General features: G+C 33.4%; 2 protein-coding genes across 4 annotated transcripts in view; both read right to left on the reverse strand.

Moving 5' to 3' along the window:
• LOC111391292 (structural maintenance of chromosomes protein 3) overlaps positions 1-7,690 on the reverse strand; it is a 16,741-nt gene extending 9,051 nt beyond the window's left edge. The window contains exons 1-13 of one of the 2 annotated variants that reach the window (XM_023016468.1): positions 7,542-7,690; positions 7,160-7,203; positions 6,979-7,054; positions 6,795-6,833; positions 6,620-6,687; positions 6,449-6,520; positions 3,217-3,296; positions 3,025-3,103; positions 2,833-2,950; positions 2,584-2,759; positions 1,338-1,583; positions 1,101-1,222; positions 88-232 (exon numbers count right to left, since the gene is read on the reverse strand). In XM_023016468.1, the coding sequence (XP_022872236.1) occupies positions 88-232; positions 1,101-1,222; positions 1,338-1,583; positions 2,584-2,759; positions 2,833-2,950; positions 3,025-3,103; positions 3,217-3,296; positions 6,449-6,520; positions 6,620-6,687; positions 6,795-6,833; positions 6,979-7,054; positions 7,160-7,174 (1,236 nt within the window). In that variant the 5' untranslated portion in view covers positions 7,175-7,203; positions 7,542-7,690. Of the gene's footprint in view, positions 1-87; positions 233-1,100; positions 1,223-1,337; positions 1,584-2,583; positions 2,760-2,832; positions 2,951-3,024; positions 3,104-3,216; positions 3,297-4,354; positions 4,427-4,525; positions 4,594-4,700; positions 4,740-4,884; positions 4,961-5,065; positions 5,110-6,448; positions 6,521-6,619; positions 6,688-6,794; positions 6,834-6,978; positions 7,055-7,159; positions 7,204-7,541 lie in introns of those variants that run through there. The other variant, XM_023016469.1, reaches the window with a different exon arrangement.
• A 1,756-nt stretch (positions 7,691-9,446) lies between these two features.
• On the reverse strand, positions 9,447-14,561 carry LOC111391293 (protein AIR1-like). 2 transcript variants are annotated; one of them, XM_023016470.1, is made up of 7 exons: positions 14,119-14,561; positions 13,358-13,477; positions 13,092-13,247; positions 11,831-11,992; positions 11,611-11,727; positions 10,390-10,494; positions 9,447-10,268 (listed from the first exon to the last, which is right to left on the reverse strand). In XM_023016470.1, exons 1-7 carry the CDS (start codon positions 14,422-14,424, stop codon positions 9,828-9,830), a joined length of 1,407 nt encoding a protein of 468 aa, XP_022872238.1. In that variant the 5' UTR covers positions 14,425-14,561; the 3' UTR covers positions 9,447-9,827. The 2 variants fall into 2 exon arrangements, with proteins under 2 accessions (XP_022872238.1, XP_022872239.1); XM_023016471.1 differs by lacking the exon at positions 14,119-14,561 and adding an exon at positions 13,887-14,022.
• Positions 14,562-15,296: the final 735 nt, after the last annotated feature.

Consider the following 15,296-nt stretch of genomic DNA (forward strand, 5'->3'; position numbering starts at 1 on the left):
GGAAGCCAGACTACTTAAACCCAACAAGGTACATATGCCAGATTTAACGTTTCAAATACATGATATACAACTGTTAGCAATAATTACCTGTGCTCGATTTGAAGATAAAACTTGCTCATAGTCCTTAATTTCTTTTTGAAGCCACTGGTCACGAGCAGCTTTACTAGCAAACTGGGTTGCACGACCTTGTTTCTGATACAGCATGCTAAGTTGCTTTTCACGCTTCATAATCCTATGTACCACGGCATGTACATTCATCAGAGTATTTACTATATTCATGCAGTACATATTACAGTCCCATGAAATATCATGAGATATGGTAAAGCCATTTCTCTACATCAGATCAATTAAAATAATATCTTCAGAAATCAAAATATCAATAGGTATCAAGTGTTTGAAAAGTGGCACATGTAACATTTATTTCTCATAAAACATAAAGAAAGCACTTAAAGGATGCATAAACATGTAGAAGGCCTTCCTTTATTGTGCAGCAAATGGAGTTTATAGAGAGATTATAACATCTTCAATGCCGATCCCCCCCCCCCTCTCTCTCTCTCTCTCTCTCTCTCTCTCAAAGGAGTAACATCTATTAAACATTTGTGATATTTATTGATGTAGCAAAGAATAAATTTATGTAGCTGATCCAAAAATTATTAAGAATAAGGCCTAATTGGTTATTGTGTACAGATAAAAGTTCAGCAATTATGAGTATACATGTGATTAGACATGCATCAAGTAGATAAACAACAAATATAGTGTGCATGGTCACACCATAAAAGATACAAGTTAAGGAGCATGAAGCATGCTCCTACAACACAACAAGACAATAACATGCAGTTTAATTAGTTGGGCATAAATAACTTGCAAAAATTAGAAGAATTCAAATATGTTTTGTGGGATTACCATATATTCGTAATAGGGTTATAGGAGTGACCCAGTGGGATGGCAAAATCAGCAAATTCAGTTGCAACAAAGAAGGCACTTAAATGTCATATTTTAGAATTGGAAGTGCAAATTACATTCTGCTACCATAAATATCAAATTGAGACGATCACTTGTCACAAAATTCTTGAGCGTAAATACTAATAAGCACGACATACTCTCGTGTCAAATCTTCCTCCTTTTTGACCTGATCCCCATGCAAATACATGATTCTATTGAGCTCGCCAGTAGATTCCTGAATTTCTTTCTCCAAAAGCTCAAGCTGTCTCACTGCATCTTCCTGGAATGAAGTACATTATCAACAAAACATTTCACCTTGCTACTATATTTCCTTTTGAACACACGCTCCCAGGAGTGGAGTGGTAAATGATAATTAAGAGGTTGAATGTGGACACCTTCGCTTTGGTGTTGCCAGTGATCTTCTCTTTCAGGTCTTTGTCATCAAGCTCAAGCTTTGCACGCTTCTTAATAGCTTCTGTCCGTTGTTTCTCAATTGCTTCTTTCTCTTTGCTTAAAATTTGAACTTCTTTACCCAGATCTTTAAGTGACTTATCCAATTCCTTGGACTTTTCATGGGCATCCATCACACTATTGTGCATCTTCATAGATGTTTCAGACACCTTGGTACGAGCCTCTTCTATCTGCAATAATTTGAAATTTTACTGCAATGATATGATACATGACATGGCCATTGAAAGCCCCGATATAATTTGCAACTTCTGCACATCTACTGAAAGGGTACTTACACTAATAACAAAAGCATGCACCTATAAGCACAACAAAGTACTTTCCTGAAAGCCATATGGCGAACAAAGCCAGATCTTTGGTCACAAGTACATTTTCTATTCACGATGTCTCAAAAAATGAGATTTAGAGCATGTTTGAGCCCATTTTTTGGCTAAGAATGCATTTTGGTATAGTAAATTGATGGAGAATGTGTAGTTAAAAAATAAGGAGAAGTTTTGAGTTTGTTTGTAATATTATTGTATTGAAGAATGTGTGATTGAAAAGAAGAAAGAGGAAAATGTATTTTGAAAATAATGTGGATCAAACAAGGGCTTAATATTAACCGCAATAATAATTATCTTCATGTAACAATATTTTTGTTCATGTAACAATATTTCCATGATAAAGTTTTCTGGAAACTACTGAATTATTATGCGCTAGTTATTGATCAGATTCAAAATATTTTCATGGAATGGACCCTGAATTTATGCTAAACTTATTATTTTGTCGATTTTTTTGTTGTTTCGAAATATTTTTGGTGCTATGGACCTTGAACAAGCATTCGTGTTATGTGTTGGGCCAAAACAAATCAAAGTTGGTCCAATTTAATTACAATCACGTACAGCTTCACACAGTAACATTCAAGTCAGCGATGTTAAGTAAGCAAAGACTATTGCAAATGGATAGAGAGAAGATAGCAGACTTCTGTGTAAGCACTGATCTTGCAGCAAAAATTAGGAGCATGGCTTGCAAAGTCTATTTCCCAAGTGACCTAGTTCTTTGAAGCCCACCAGGAAAACAGTAAAACACAACACAAAAAGCATCCCAATCGATTATTTAAAATTCAAGGGACAGCATTTTTGTTGAAATCACACAGGATTGTTTATATATCTACTTTACAGTGGTTTGACAAACCTCGGACAATCTCTGCTTTGCATCATGAAGTTCCTTGTCATAGATCGTGTATTCAAGAGATTTTCGCTGCTTATCAAGCTGCTGATATTTTCTCAATTCCTCTTTCTCTTCATCCAGCTCTCGAAGTCTCTCATCTAAGTATTCAACAACTTGACTAATTTGCTTTTTCTTGTTACCTGTTTAGCAGATAACTGTTAAGAGTACATATAATTACCTGTAAGAAGTAACAACAAATCAAGCAGCATTTACCACTTTCTTGCATGATTTTCAAACTTTCACGTCGTCTCTCCTCATAAACTCGTGTCCCACCAATTTCCTTCAGCAGATCAAGTCGCTCAGAGTCCTTCATCAGTGTTAATGATGCTATCTGTGAAACAAATCAGAAGGATAAGCACAAATTTAGCCAAGCAAAGATTAAATTATAAAGCAAAATCACCATACTTTCCCCTGCTGCACAACATAATAAGGATTAGAACGAGAAAATCCAGCACTTTCCAGCAGGTTCATAACTTCTGTCTTCCTGAAAATATGCAACTATCGCGTGTCAAGCAATCATCAAAGGAGGCCAGCAGCAAGGAATGAAAAGAAAAAGAATAACAAATTCTTAATCTAAAGAAAATGACAGAAACACACGTAATATGCTTTCCATCCAAAAAATATTCATCTTTCTTCACACCAATAGTTCTCCTAAGACGCACTTCATCCTTATCAACCTGTAAACAGAATGAAAGAATTTCAAAGAACCCAAGAAAAAAGTACAAAAGATTCGAGGACATGTAAACACGTTATGCATCAAACATACAGGATAGTTTGAGATAATGAAAATATAACTGAAATACTATGATAAACTACGCACGTTTGCATACAAATTCGAATTTTATTACAAGATTTATATTAAGTCAATAACTAAGCAAATTCCATCACATACAGAACACATGATATTATCATACTGTTGACCCATGGCATGATTCACATATAAATAGACACCAGGTAACTAAAACTTAGAAAAGAGAAATCATTGTAAACCCCCACAGCTCATCAAGATCAACTTCAATGCTACCTTATTCTTTAAATAGTCTACGAGGTAAAGTAAATCATTCTAATGTGCATTAATATAGAAACATAAAAACATTAAACATCATATTGAATTTGTGTGCACGGAGTCACGGACACTTCAACTAGAATAGCGTATCCGTATACACGTCCAACACATATCGGTGCTTCTCAGATACTCTACCATGATCATTTTTCTTTATAGAAAGATTATATATATATTTTTTAACACAATTTTTTTATCAAATAACAAGTATAAAATTAAATTTATACTATACAAATGAAGAATTTTAAAAACTTAAAGTGCATGTAGGCGAAGTGTCGCATAAGTATTTTTTTAAAAATCACTCCGACACAACACCGTGTCGATGCATCATAGTACTTAATCCTCAGCAGGCCACGGATATTGCTAATTAGCCTAAGGACAGAGCTGGAGCTGGTTCCTATTATGGTATAAAGAAGTAAGGAAGTGCAAAAAGAATAATTCATGATCAATGGAAAAATGAGATAATCAACTAAGTCTTAATCCCAATAAATTTGGGATCGGCTATAAATTAATAATTCAAGCTTAATTGTGTGAGAGAATTTATCACAGCAGAGTTTCAAGCATTTGGATGACTATTATAATAATAAATGCATGAGAATACAAAATAATGAGTGCAGGGCAATTTTTAACAAATATGCATGACACATATATAAACTTATAAGCAAAGTTTACAGGAATGCGGTTGTCGGAGTTATCGAATACAATCTCCACAAAAGCAGATAACACTTGGTGGCCTGCACCTTCCTGCCAAGGGTGAAAAGTAATGTTCAGTTAAATCATCATAACTAGTTTAGCAAAACTGGCAAAAGAACTGGTTGAAAACCATTGCACTGCAAAACATACATGAAGCAATGCTTGCCTTTCTTCGCTGCGTAGATTATGGAATAGGTCGCTTATCACAAAACGTATTGCTGTAATTGTTAAGCATTTTATTTAATTCAGAAAAAAATACCTAGTAAGAGAAAGCCAAGTTATGGTCATTAATGCAGACATGATGTAAAGTTTTAATTAAGCCTACCATGGAAAAAATTAGACTTGCCAGACCCATTAGCACCAACTGCAGGAGAACGGATAAAACTTATTAACTGAATAAATTGAATACAAATGACTTCCTGAAGATTAATGCTCTTAAATCAAAATATTTTACGAAGAAATTAACATAAAAACGTAAAGAAATTTGAAAAAGGAATAATATCATTTACCAACACAGTTGACTTTGGAACTAAAAGGTTGAGTTACAATTTGCTCCCTGTAACTCTTAAATCCTTCTATTATAACCTACAATAGATATTCCACCACAAAAATATATATACATATAATTGGAAAATAAAATAAAAAAATAAATCATCAACAAAAGGAAAAACGAGACAGGTACTTAATTACCTGCTTGATGTACATGATGAGGATCGAGGATGTTTATAACACTCCTGCAGTGAAAATAATAATAATAATAATAATAGTCAAGGCCGAAACAAGAATGGTTTAAAAATTTATATATTCAAAAATTAATACTCTTAATCAGAATACAGCAAAACTCTAACAAGCAGGAAATATTAAAAACCCATGTTCAGAACAAACTAAAAACTACTGCAACTCGAAAAAAATTAGAAAATGATTAGAACTTAAGTAAACCCAGTTCAAAAAATATACTGAAGTATATTACAAAATTGAAGCCTAGGGTTCTAAATAGACTGGTCGACTAAAACAACTGGGGCGAGATTTCAAACAAATAATGGATTTGGGGCTTCAAATATTAGAGACTCACCGACATGTAAACACGTTATGCATCAAACATACAGGATAGTTTGAGATAATGAAAATATAACTGAAATACTATGATAAACTACGCACGTTTGCATACAAATTCGAATTTTATTACAAGATTTATATTAAGTCAATAACTAAGCAAATTCCATCACATACAGAACACATGATATTATCATACTGTTGACCCATGGCATGATTCACATATAAATAGACACCAGGTAACTAAAACTTAGAAAAGAGAAATCATTGTAAACCCCCACAGCTCATCAAGATCAACTTCAATGCTACCTTATTCTTTAAATAGTCTACGAGGTAAAGTAAATCATTCTAATGTGCATTAATATAGAAACATAAAAACATTAAACATCATATTGAATTTGTGTGCACGGAGTCACGGACACTTCAACTAGAATAGCGTATCCGTATACACGTCCAACACATATCGGTGCTTCTCAGATACTCTACCATGATCATTTTTCTTTATAGAAAGATTATATATATATTTTTTAACACAATTTTTTTATCAAATAACAAGTATAAAATTAAATTTATACTATACAAATGAAGAATTTTAAAAACTTAAAGTGCATGTAGGCGAAGTGTCGCATAAGTATTTTTTTAAAAATCACTCCGACACAACACCGTGTCGATGCATCATAGTACTTAATCCTCAGCAGGCCACGGATATTGCTAATTAGCCTAAGGACAGAGCTGGAGCTGGTTCCTATTATGGTATAAAGAAGTAAGGAAGTGCAAAAAGAATAATTCATGATCAATGGAAAAATGAGATAATCAACTAAGTCTTAATCCCAATAAATTTGGGATCGGCTATAAATTAATAATTCAAGCTTAATTGTGTGAGAGAATTTATCACAGCAGAGTTTCAAGCATTTGGATGACTATTATAATAATAAATGCATGAGAATACAAAATAATGAGTGCAGGGCAATTTTTAACAAATATGCATGACACATATATAAACTTATAAGCAAAGTTTACAGGAATGCGGTTGTCGGAGTTATCGAATACAATCTCCACAAAAGCAGATAACACTTGGTGGCCTGCACCTTCCTGCCAAGGGTGAAAAGTAATGTTCAGTTAAATCATCATAACTAGTTTAGCAAAACTGGCAAAAGAACTGGTTGAAAACCATTGCACTGCAAAACATACATGAAGCAATGCTTGCCTTTCTTCGCTGCGTAGATTATGGAATAGGTCGCTTATCACAAAACGTATTGCTGTAATTGTTAAGCATTTTATTTAATTCAGAAAAAAATACCTAGTAAGAGAAAGCCAAGTTATGGTCATTAATGCAGACATGATGTAAAGTTTTAATTAAGCCTACCATGGAAAAAATTAGACTTGCCAGACCCATTAGCACCAACTGCAGGAGAACGGATAAAACTTATTAACTGAATAAATTGAATACAAATGACTTCCTGAAGATTAATGCTCTTAAATCAAAATATTTTACGAAGAAATTAACATAAAAACGTAAAGAAATTTGAAAAAGGAATAATATCATTTACCAACACAGTTGACTTTGGAACTAAAAGGTTGAGTTACAATTTGCTCCCTGTAACTCTTAAATCCTTCTATTATAACCTACAATAGATATTCCACCACAAAAATATATATACATATAATTGGAAAATAAAAATAAAAAATAAATCATCAACAAAAGGAAAAACGAGACAGGTACTTAATTACCTGCTTGATGTACATGATGAGGATCGAGGATGTTTATAACACTCCTGCAGTGAAAATAATAATAATAATAATAATAGTCAAGGCCGAAACAAGAATGGTTTAAAAATTTATATATTCAAAAATTAATACTCTTAATCAGAATACAGCAAAACTCTAACAAGCAGGAAATATTAAAAACCCATGTTCAGAACAAACTAAAAACTACTGCAACTCGAAAAAAATTAGAAAATGATTAGAACTTAAGTAAACCCAGTTCAAAAAATATACTGAAGTATATTACAAAATTGAAGCCTAGGGTTCTAAATAGACTGGTCGACTAAAACAACTGGGGCGAGATTTCAAACAAATAATGGATTTGGGGCTTCAAATATTAGAGACTCACCAGTTGAAATAGTTTATACGAATTGACTCGTACTTCCTTTTAGAGAGGGAGAGCGAAGGTGTAGAAGTAAAATGGAGGGAATTGTTTTGACGATTTTCAGAACGCGAATATCTGAGTGAAGCGCTATATACTCTCTGTCGTGTTCTGTCTTAATTTTACCCGCTTGGTATATTTTGTTGAGGAATGCTATTCGTAGTCGTTATCTGTGGTAATTGTCCTACGTGATATATACACGGTAGGTGATTATTTGATATATTAATGTAGTAATTTTTTTATTCATTAATGTATCAAATAATCACCTGCCATGTGTATATCACGTAGGACAACTGCTGTAGTGAGCGATTGCAAATATTATTATTCTATTTTTTATTTTCCTCTTCCTTTTTTTCTTTTTTATTTTAATTATTCAAAATTATATATTTTGACACGCTCGTCCACTTTGTAATAAGTTGGAGCCGAAAATCAAAATATTCTGCAAGATGAATCTCGGACTTAACGGAATATTTATGTAAGACTTCGTAATAATCTTCCAATTAAGGGGAGTTGATTTTTTATATATTTAGAAAATTGACTATAATTAAAACCACGCTCATCAACGACAAATAGGAGAAGCAATGCCTAATCAATAAAATCGTGCATGACTTACATCACAGATCGATTCTTTTTTTCATCCTTGCATCAAGCGATACAGTTAAGGGAAGCTCATAAAATCACTCTCGAGTTATTTAATGGTCTAACTCCAATTCAAATGATATATTCTCATGCTTTCAACTTATCACGGATCGACGGAAAAGTTTTTTTATTTCCACGAGGTGAAGTTCTTTTCCCAAGGCTCGAAGAAAGACCTACCCATATATTTTAGTGAATGGGGCCAAATCTTTCTGTTACAATGATTGAGGGTAGCATTGGCGAGTGAGCCAAATATGGACTCGATTCATCATTTATTGTCAGAGTTGAGAAGCATTCAATATGCAATATTATGCTTGAACAATACAATAAAGAAAAATTTATAAAACGCGTCCATGCTTTCTATTCATAAAGCAGAAACTATTCAAATTTGGTAAAATGTGTCTACTAAACTTGTATAAATACACTTTTGCCAGATCAATGAAAATTATCAATCAGCAATCTCCAAGGTTTTGAAATATTTTCCTTCTATGACGTAAGTACCATTGTTATCTTGGATTTCCCCAAGACGATCCTGCAAAAATTTTGATTTAGCAAGCTCGGAATAAATTAAATCAAATCCTTGAAACAAACTCATTTTAAAAACTCATGGTAAACATTGAGTCGATCATCTTTTTTCTATATATTCATTTTCAACAATACATTCACACAATAAAATATTCAACACGTAAATCAAATTTTTTTCTAGTTTTTAACCACACATTCTCTAAAAAAATCATTATTTAACCCATTGTTTTTCCCCAAAAAAAAAGGGCTGTCAAACAGTGGCACGGTGGTATTTGATATCTTTAGTAACTATGAACGCTCTCAATCAATGGTGTGTTTTATGAATACTCTACGACAAAATCGAAAAATATAGGATTTGTGAAATATGGTGAAGCTGGCTATATTAATACTGTTTCTTTCAAGTGCACTACATTTTAATCGTATTAGATATTTCAATTTTAACCCCTATTTGCCGAGAATTAAAATCAAATTTTTAGTAAATTTTAATAAAAGTGGTTGAAAATTTGTAAATTCAATAGCATGTGTGTTTAAAATTAGTGGTTAACTTTGAGAAATTCTTATTTTTAAAAAATATATATTCTCAGATTATAATAAATTTGATAAACACGTATTTAAAGACTTTCAATTAAGCAATTAATTTACATAAATTAATAATAATTTCAAGCCTTTAATTATTACATGATCAATGTTTTTAATCTGAAATTAAGGGCATTTCGGGCAAGAAATTTTTTTATTTTTTTAAGAACAGAAGTGTCCAGAATATGTCTCAAATGTGCACACTTTGATATAGTGGACTGCTACTGCTACTGCCACTGCTGCTTCACAGTGAAATATAATACAATACAATAAATTGGCGAAAAAAAATGAGGGGAGAACACAAGGCCAGTGTTAAGTTAGGTTTCGTGCTATGTTGAGATATTTCCTTGCTATAATTTAAGCACAGACCAAGTTGACTCGAGACTTTCTATTGAGCCACCTAATGAATCCATAAGATATGATCTACCAGAAGGCAAAGAATGTCTTCTCTGAGCAGATGTCCGGATGCAGCAAATGCCCAAACAACCAGCATTCTTGATATATTATACTCCACTATCACCAACCATAATCTCTTCTAGTCCCATCATAGATGCTGTTGCCAAATCGCGAGGCAGAAAACCTCTGCCGATAAAACTTGGCTGACCCATTTGAAGCCGAATTTCTAAAATGATGTTTATGGGGATTTTTTGAAGAATGAGAATTTGAAGCACTCTCACCAATTGAATTAAAAATCTTGGCTCTTTTGTGACTCGGTGTTGCAGGAGATCTCCAAGTATTTTCATTGTATCTATTGCTACTATAATCTCCGGGGTCTTCAGTGATCCAACCACCTCTGTGTTTTGCATTTGAAGTCGACGCATATCCTCCTTCATATTGGGTTTTTCTTTTATAACTACTGCCAAGATCATGAGGAGCAGACTTAACTTCCTTAAGATCTCTATTCTTCTTAGTAGATTTCTGCTTGGGGGTTGAAAATTCACTATTTCTCTTGACAGTCTATGAGAAAACAAATAAAGACAAGGTTCCCCGTCAGAGATAAGACAACAGATGGAATTCAGAGTTTGTGAAAAGACACGAGGAAAGAATAATTAAAGGCCAAAAATGGAACCAAACATACTTTTGAGGTGATACATTCACGAGCAAAATGTCCAACTTCCCCACACCTGTAGCATGAATTATCCCATCCAGTGACAGTTGTATCCCCTCGGGACCCTGTACAAGCCTGCATAAATAAGAAAAAGAAACCAACTGATCAGGCAATAGAGAATGCCAGGAACCTCGTAAATCAAACAGCAAGCGAAATGAAATTGAAGCTGCTTATATTGCCAAAGATTTTACTTTAGGTCAGTCCCTTGGTATACTTGAAGTAGTCCTCCTAATTGTTGAGATTGCAACATGAGATATGTAGGACACTGCCCACTCATGTTAAAACAACATCCCGTGTAAATAAGTGGCATGTGTTCAACATGCCCACTGTAATGATATGCACATCAGAAAGAGTGCAGCAAGGAATGCAGCTAAACAAGACTATTAGATGCATTTTGTAGCCAATTCTCAAACCCATCTCCCCAGCTGCCAGCTACAATTCTCCCCTCAAAAGATCTAAGAGTGTGTTTGATTGACATGGAAAATATCACCTAGAAAAGAAAATATTTTCCATCTTTTGTGGAAAATAAAAACCACCTCTACCCAAGGAAAATGTTTTCCTTAAAAACAAGGAAAATTAGGCATATTTTCAAAAGTTGGAAAATGTTTTCCATGGAAAAAAATAGCAATCAAACACTCCAAGTAGGAATTTGGATGGAAAACTGATATTTTCCATGGAAAATAAATGTAATCAAACACACCCTAAATTGATAAAGAACTGGCACAGCTGGCTTGAGTTCATGAATTGTCCTTAAGAATATAAAGAGTAAGTTTTTCTTCAGATCCTACTCTAAACTGATATACAGAAAGTGGTAAGAGTTCGTGACTTGATATTTTAGTGACTTGGCTGCTCGCAAAGCATATCAAACAAGAACATAAAAATTAACTAAGCTTCAGCCTAAAACTGATGCTATAGAAGACATTACAGCAAATAAATTAACTATTGAATACTTACATTAAGTGCTTGTTTGGTAGAAATTATAATGGGATTATAACGAAAAGGAATATTGGGTCCCAAAAAATGTATAGATAATAAGTAGGTAATAGTTGTGAATGTGTGGTTACTTTGACTTCAAGTCATAATGAGATTATAATTTCTCTCAAACAAGTACTAAATTTGAGTTCTAAATGCTCATCTTCTAAATAAACCAGTGAACTTAAGAACTTAACCAATAAAATCAAGTAAACTCACCAAACCAGTATGGCCCAATAGACCACATCGATAACAGGAGACCTCTCTTGGTGTAAGATCAGTATAGTTTACACAACACAGATGGCCAAACTTTTGGCAAATGTAACACTGCATTTCCTGCAAAGATCAAAAGGAATGGTGAAAAAATTATTCAGCAACGCTTAAATAACTTTAAAAATATACAATTGATACAAATTCAAACAACAGAAGACTCACAAACCTTGAGGTCATCAGTAGAATAGTCATTCCTACAAGAAAACATATCATGTCCAGACTCTCCACATTTTAAACACATCTTAGAACTCGGGGACTCCACTCTGCTTTTCTCAGGGCAATCTTTTGCACGATGACCCTGTTGTTTGCAGATGAAGCAATCTTGTCCCTGTTTAATTAAAAAATAAAAATAAAAATCCCACAAGAATTGAAATCTAGAGGAAGCTCTGTACAGGACAAAAATAAAATAAAATACCAGCAAAGCAGACCAAATAAAAAGCATAAGATATTCATGCTCAGAAGTTAAATACTGTTTATGCCATTCACAAGATCATTAGTGATCACTTATAAACAGTGGATTTTATGAACTATGGCATCGATGTGCATGAATACAATAGGACTTCCACAGAAAAATACTAAAGTGCTCGGCAGGATTTTATGGACATCATTCACCAGTCTGCAGCAAGAGATTACATATCATTATTTTCACAACCTAAAATAGATTGTAATGAATTTCCCGGCTTTATCTTTGCAATACTTTCGAAAATGACATCCCGCACATTCCTCTACAGAATAACAATTGAGTAAAGTAGCCAACTTCATGTTCCTGCAAGAACCAAAACTCCTCATCGAAAACCCCAAAATACAGATCAAGAATGCTTACTCTATGAATGATTATTCCAAAAAGGTTTTAGTTTGGGATAACTCTGCCACATAGAAATCTGCTCTATACAGTTCGAAAATTTTCAGGGAAAAGAGACCACACATCTTCACCTCTTTAATAAAGTAATTTAAATATTACAGTTTTGGAAATGAATATAAAGCCATCATGTGTAGTGACTAGATTTTTCAGCCACAGTAATAATATCATCTGCGGGCAACTAGAAACCCATCTTTTGCATCCATGACATACATACCAGTTACATGCTTTCTCCCTTCCCGATGTTCAACATTTAAATGATGCCAAGTTATTTCGATTTATTCAATAAAAAGCGAAGGGGGAATGAAAAGTCAAAACCACAATCAGTCTATCACCCAGCAAGCATTCTAGCACTGAGAAGATATTACTTTGAACCAAACATCTATATGAAATTGAGAGGTCCTATTTTTCCCACAGGAACAAGCACAAGTATACATATTTAAATTTAGGTCATTCTAGCTAAAGTAAATCATAGTGTGTGGAATTTAATATAAGTTGCAACAAGAACCATAACGAGACAGGAAGCAAGTCTGTAAGCTGGCAACTAATAAATTATCTGGTCACACACCTTGGAACATTGCTTGGCATTATGTTCTAAACTCCCACAAATAAAGCAAGGCTTCTTGCGCCTTTCTGAAGTACAGTTAATAGCTGTATGACCCTCTTCACCACAATTATAGCATGTTCCCCAACTGTCCGGAGGATCAAAGTACCTAGATCCCCGCTGAGGTCACAACAACGTATAATAAACAGAGACCCCGAACTAAGCCTTTTTGAATGGAATGGTTGGATATCTTAAAAAGCGATACTTGTAAACAAATTACTTCAACTCACAAGAAGCTTCCTCAGGACAGCATTATCTGACATCTCAGCAGGATTTGCCTCAACTGCTTCATAAGCAATCCCAGTAGCTTTATCACTCCCGGACTTCTCTTCACCCTTTTCATGACCCTCCTACAAAAGTCAAAAAGAATGAAACAACCATCAGAAAAGCTAATATCTCAAGGCAACTGCTAATAAACAAAAGAAGTTTGCAAATGTAAATCACTATATACTTCAGTAGGAAAGAAAAGAAACATAATAATGAAAATATATATTAACTATGGAATATATATTATCAAAGAAAATTTGTCTCCAAGGACATTTTTCCAGTCAAGAAATTTCTCCAAGAATATGTAGATGTGAAGTTAAGTTACCATGTTCAGATTAGCATATTGCTTAAGTTAACGGTTGAACTGCGCATTCAATGATTCAATTCCACTACTCTCCCAGAATAAAAATAAATAAATAAAAATTCAGCTAACCAATGTTAGGCAAAAATAAATGCAGTAACATATAAAAGACCATGTATGATTCATGCTACCAGGAACAATTCGCCGATAAAGGTTTTGAAACCCGCATCTAATTCACTTGAATCCTGACTCAAACGATAAATAAAAAAGTATAAGGGCATAAATTATAAATTGAAGTAAATTACTTGCTAAGACTTTAACCAATTTCTATTCTCTATTAACAGAGAGCTCGCCCATTAAATTCCAAATAAAACACCTAAATTTTGTTTTTTCCCGCAAAATCAACCTAAGCTCAATACTTACGACATCTCCTGGGAGAGCTTCCGTTTCCCTGCTCTTCTTTTTCTTTTTCTTCTCGTTTTTTTCCTTTATCCTTTTCTCGTCCTTGAGATTTGTAACAATTTCAGAAACCCTATCTTTTTCAGGACCACCATTACATGCTCGCAGCATGGCTCTTTGAACGATTTTCAAACTGAGGTCTTCATTGGCTTCTTCATCATCGTCCGTACTCACTTCTGCAATTGGAGCCTTCCCCTTTCCTTTTTCTTCCTCGGGTGACGAAACTTTTTCAGCTTTTGATGCATTCACCTTCTTCTCTTTCTTGCCCATCCCAAACTTTCAATTCTTCAATAGTAAGCTGGGTAAGAAAATAGATAACTAAACCCTAATCCCAATACTGTACTGACGTTTTGGGGAGAGAGGAATACTGGAGGAGCTAGGGCTTCAATTGTGGGGTTTAATCTCCTTTCCGGTTTGGACTTTAGTCCGATTAAGTCCACATGCTCATAAATCTTATGGCCCATAATGTCAATTCAAATTTTTGAATTTTATAAACTGGAAATTACGTGGAGGTAGAGTTATTGAAATCTTGTTTGAGCCCTATTTTGAATGGAAAGAATACATTTTAAATAATAGATTGATAGAGGATATGTGGTTAAAAATTAAGCAAAAGATTTGAGTTTGTGAGTAATATTATTTTATTAAAAAATGCTTAGCTGAAAACGAGTTTGAAAAAATGAATTTTAGAAAAATGATGATAAAACAAGAGCTAAGTTTCAAATTTAAAAATCTAGTTTAGTTTGTTTATATAAAAATCAGTTGATAATCTCACATTTTAATATTAATAATAATATTATAAAATTAAATCAATCTGCATAACCATCTTACCTCCAATCCATCCAACCAAATTTATTCCCCATCCCAATTAAAGTTAATTTCAAATTTAAATTTTTTATCAAACAAAAATAAAAGATTTATCATCATTTTTAAAAAGAACACGAGTTGTTCTTAACAAAATGAAAAATTAAAGCTTCTTTAAGCACCATTTTTAGATTAAAATGCATTTTGAAATAATAAATTAATAAAAAATATATGGTTAAAAAATAAGAAAAGGTTCCGCGTTTGCATGTAATTTTATTTTATCGAAGAATTTATGGTTGAAAAGAACAGAGAGAAAAAATATATTTTGAAAATAATCAGAA

This window comes from Olea europaea, unplaced genomic scaffold (genome assembly GCF_002742605.1).
Source record: "Olea europaea var. sylvestris unplaced genomic scaffold, O_europaea_v1 scaffold773, whole genome shotgun sequence".
Classification (NCBI taxonomy): domain Eukaryota; kingdom Viridiplantae; phylum Streptophyta; class Magnoliopsida; order Lamiales; family Oleaceae; genus Olea; species Olea europaea.